The sequence below is a fragment of the Chlorella variabilis genome (genome assembly GCF_000147415.1).
Source record: "Chlorella variabilis unplaced genomic scaffold CHLNCscaffold_52, whole genome shotgun sequence".
Classification (NCBI taxonomy): Eukaryota; Viridiplantae; Chlorophyta; class Trebouxiophyceae; order Chlorellales; family Chlorellaceae; genus Chlorella; species Chlorella variabilis.
The window spans coordinates 4,293-7,984 of record NW_005435038.1 but is presented as its reverse complement, the minus strand read 5'-3'; the positions used below and the strand labels follow the sequence as shown (position 1 = coordinate 7,984).

Sequence of the window (3,692 nt, the reverse complement as noted above, 5' to 3'; positions counted from 1 at the left end):
TTGCAGATCAGGCGGCCGTGAGGCGCAGCATTCGGCGCCTGAGGTGCCGAATCGGGTGCCTTGCTGCCGCTGGCTGCCGCTGGGCTGCTGCGGGCTGCTGGATGGTGAACCACCAGGTCCCACATTCGGCGGCTGAGGTGCAGAATCAGGCTCCTGAGGCGCAGCATTCGGCGCCCGAGGTGCCGAATCGGGCGCCTCGCTGCAGCTGCCTGCCGCTGGCTGCTGCGGGCTGCTGGCTGCTGCGGGCTGCTGGATGGTGAACCACCAGGTCCCACATTCGGCGGCTGAGGTGCAGAATCAGGCGCCTGAGGCGCAGCATTCGGCGCCTGAGGTGCCGAATCGGGCGCCTTGCTGCCGCTGCCTGCCGCTGGCTGCTGCGGGCTGCTGGATGCTGAACCACCAGGTCCCACATTCGGCGGCTGAGGTGCAGAATCAGGCGCCTGAGGCGCCGCATTCGGGGCCTGAGGCGCCGAAATGGGCGCCTTGCTGCAGCTGCCTGCCGCTGGCTGCTGCGGGCTGCTGGATGCTGATCCACGAGGTCCCACATTCGGCGGCTGAGGTGCAGAATCAGGCGCCTGAGGCGCCGCATTCGGCGCCTGAGGTGCCGAATCGGGCGCCTTGCTGCAGCTGCCTGCCGCTGGCTGCTGCGGGCTGCTGGATGCTGAAACACCAGGTCCCACATTCGGCGGCTGAGGTGCAGAATCAGGCGCCTGAGGCACAGCATTCGGCGCCTGAGGTGCCGAATCGGGCGCCTTGCAGCAGCTGCCTGCCGCTGGCTGCTGCGGGCTGCTGGCCGCTGAACCACCAGGTCCCACATTCGGCGACTGAGGTGCAGAATCAGGCGCCTGAGGCGCAGCATTCGGCGCCTGAGGTGCCGAATCGGGTGCCTTGCTGCCGCTGGCTGCCCCTGGCTGCTGCGGGCTGCTGGCCGCTGAACCACCAGGTCCCACATTCGGCGGCTGAGGTGCAGAATCAGGCGCCTGAGGCGCAGCATTCGGCGCCTGAGGCGCAGCATTCGGCGCCTGAGGTGCCGAATAAGGTGCCTTACTGCCGCTGGCTGCCGCTGGCTGCTGCGGGCTGCTGGATGCTGAACCACGAGGTCCCACATTCGGCGGCTGAGGTGCAGAATCAGGCGCCTGAGGCGCAGCATTCGGCGCCTGAGGCGCAGCATTCGGCGCCTGAGGTGCCGAATCGGGTGCCTGAGGTGCCGAATCGGGTGCCTTGATGCCGCTGGCTGCCCCTGGCTGCTGCGGGCTGCTGGATGCTGAACCACCAGGTCCCACATTCGGCGGCTGAGGTGCAGAATCAGGCGCCTGAGGCGCAGCATTCGGCGCCTGAGGTGCCGAATCGGGTGCCTTGCTGCCGCTGCCTGCCGCTGGCTGCTGCGGGCTGCTGGCTGCTGCGGGCTGCTGGATGCTGAACCACCAGGTCCCACATTCGGCGGCTGAGGTGCAGAATCAGGCGCCTGAGGCGCCGCGTTCGGCGCCTGAGGCGCAGCATTCGGCGCCTGAGGTGCCGAATCGGGTGCCTTGCTGCCGCTGGCTGCCCCTGGCTGCTGCGGGCTGCTGGATGCTGAACCACCAGGTCCCACATTCGGCGGCTGAGGTGCAGAATCAGGCGCCTGAGGTGCCGAATCGGGCGCCTCGCTGCAGCTGCCTGCCGCTGGCTGCTGCGGGCTGCTGGCTGCTGCGGGCTGCTGGATGGTGAACAACCAGGTCCCACATTCGGCGGCTGAGGTGCAGAATCAGGCGCCTGAGGCGCAGCATTCGGCGCCTGAGGTGCCGAATCGGGTGCCTTGCTGCCGCTGACTGCCCCTGGCTGCTGCGGGCTGCTGGATGCTGAACCACCAGGTCCCACATTCGGCGGCTGAGGTGCAGAATCAGGCGCCTGAGGCGCAGCATTCGGCGCCTGAGGTGCCGAATCGGGTGCCTTGCTGCCGCTGGCTGCCCCTGGCTGCTGCGGGCTGCTGGATGCTGAACAACCAGGTCCCACATTCGGCGGCTGAGGTGCAGAATCAGGCGCCTGAGGCGCAGCATTCGGCGCCTGAGGTGCCGAATCGGGTGCCTTGCTGCCGCTGGCTGCCGCTGGGCTGCTGCGGGCTGCTGGATGGTGAACCACCAGGTTCCACATTCGGCGGCTGAGGTGCAGAATCAGGCTCCTGAGGCGCAGCATTCGGCGCCCGAGGTGCCGAATCGGGCGCCTTGCTGCCGCTGCCTGCCGCTGGCTGCTGCGGGCTGCTGGCTGCTGCGGGCTGCTGGATGCTGAACCACCAGGTCCCACATTCGGCGGCTGAGGTGCAGAATCAGGCGCCTGAGGCGCCGCGTTCGGCGCCTGAGGCGCAGCATTCGGCGCCTGAGGTGCCGAATCGGGCGCCTTGATGCAGCTGCCTGCCGCTGGCTGCTGCGGGCTGCTGGCTGCTGCGGGCTGCTGGATGCTGAACCACCAGGTCCCACATTCGGCGGCTGAGGTGCAGAATCAGGCGCCTGAGGCGCAGCATTCGGCGCCTGAGGTGCCGAATCGGGTGCCTTGATGCCGCTGGCTGCCCCTGGGCTGCTGCGGGCTGCTGGATGCTGAACCACCAGGTCCCACATTCGGCGGCTGAGGTTCAGAATCAGGCGCCTGAGGCGCAGCATTCGGCGCCTGAGGTGCCGAATCGGGTGCCTTGCTGCCGCTGGCTGCCGCTGGGCTGCTGCGGGCTGCTGGATGGTGAACCACCAGGTCCCACATTCGGCGGCTGAGGTGCAGAATCAGGCTCCTGAGGCGCAGCATTCGGCGCCCGAGGTGCCGAATCGGGCGCCTCGCTGCCGCTGGCTGCCGCTGGCTGCTGCGGGCTGCTGGCTGCTGCGGGCTGCTGGATGGTGAACCACCAGGTCCCACATTCGGCGGCTGAGGTGCAGAATCAGGCGCCTGAGGCGCAGCATTCGGCGCCTGAGGTGCCGAATCGGGTGCCTTGCTGCCGCTGGCTGCCGCTGGGCTGCTGCGGGCTGCTGGATGCTGAACCACCAGGTCCCACATTCGGCGGCTGAGGTGCCGAATCAGGCGCCTGAGGCGCAGCATTTGGCGCCTGAGGCGCAGCATTCGGCGCCTGACTTGCCGAATCGGGCGCCTCGCTGCAGCTGCCTGCCGGTGGCTGCTGCTGGATGCTGGATGCTGACCTACGAGGTCCCACATTCGGCGCCTGAGGTGCCGAATCGGGCGGCTCGCTGCCGCTGCCTGCGGCTGGCTGCTGCGGGCTGCTGGATGCTGAACCACCAGGTCCCACATTCGGCGGCTGAGGTGCCGAATCAGGCGCCTGAGGCGCAGCATTCGGCGCCTGGTGTGCCGAATTGGGTGCCTTGCTGCCGCTGCCTGCCGCTGGCTGCTGCGGGCTGCTGGATGCTGAACCACCAGGTCCCACATTCGGCGGCTGAGGTGCAGAATCAGGCGCCTGAGGCGCAGCATTCGGCGCCTGAGGTGCCGAATCGGGTGCTTTGCTGCCGCTGGCTGCTGCGGGCTGCGGGATGCTGAACCACCAGGTCCCACATTCGGCGGCTGACGTGCTGAATCAGGCGCCTGAGGCGCAGCATTCGGCGCCTGGTGTGCCGAATTGGGTGCCTTGCTGCCGCTGCCTGCCGCTGGCTGCTGCGGGCTGCTGGATGCTGAACCACCAGTCTCACATTCGGCGGCTGAGTGCAGAATCAGCGCCTGAGCGC

At 68.4% G+C, this 3,692-nt stretch overlaps 1 protein-coding gene across 1 annotated transcript in view; it reads left to right on the top strand.

Moving 5' to 3' along the window:
* Window positions 1-101: 101 nt before the first annotated feature.
* Window positions 102-3,692, top strand: part of CHLNCDRAFT_28848 (hypothetical protein) — a gene marked incomplete at both ends in the record, with an annotated part of 6,088 nt that continues 2,497 nt past the window's right edge. The window contains 2 exons of the mRNA XM_005842726.1: window positions 102-179; window positions 674-871. Of these exons, the coding sequence (XP_005842787.1) occupies window positions 102-179; window positions 674-871 (276 nt within the window). The remainder of the gene's footprint in view (window positions 180-673; window positions 872-3,692) is intronic.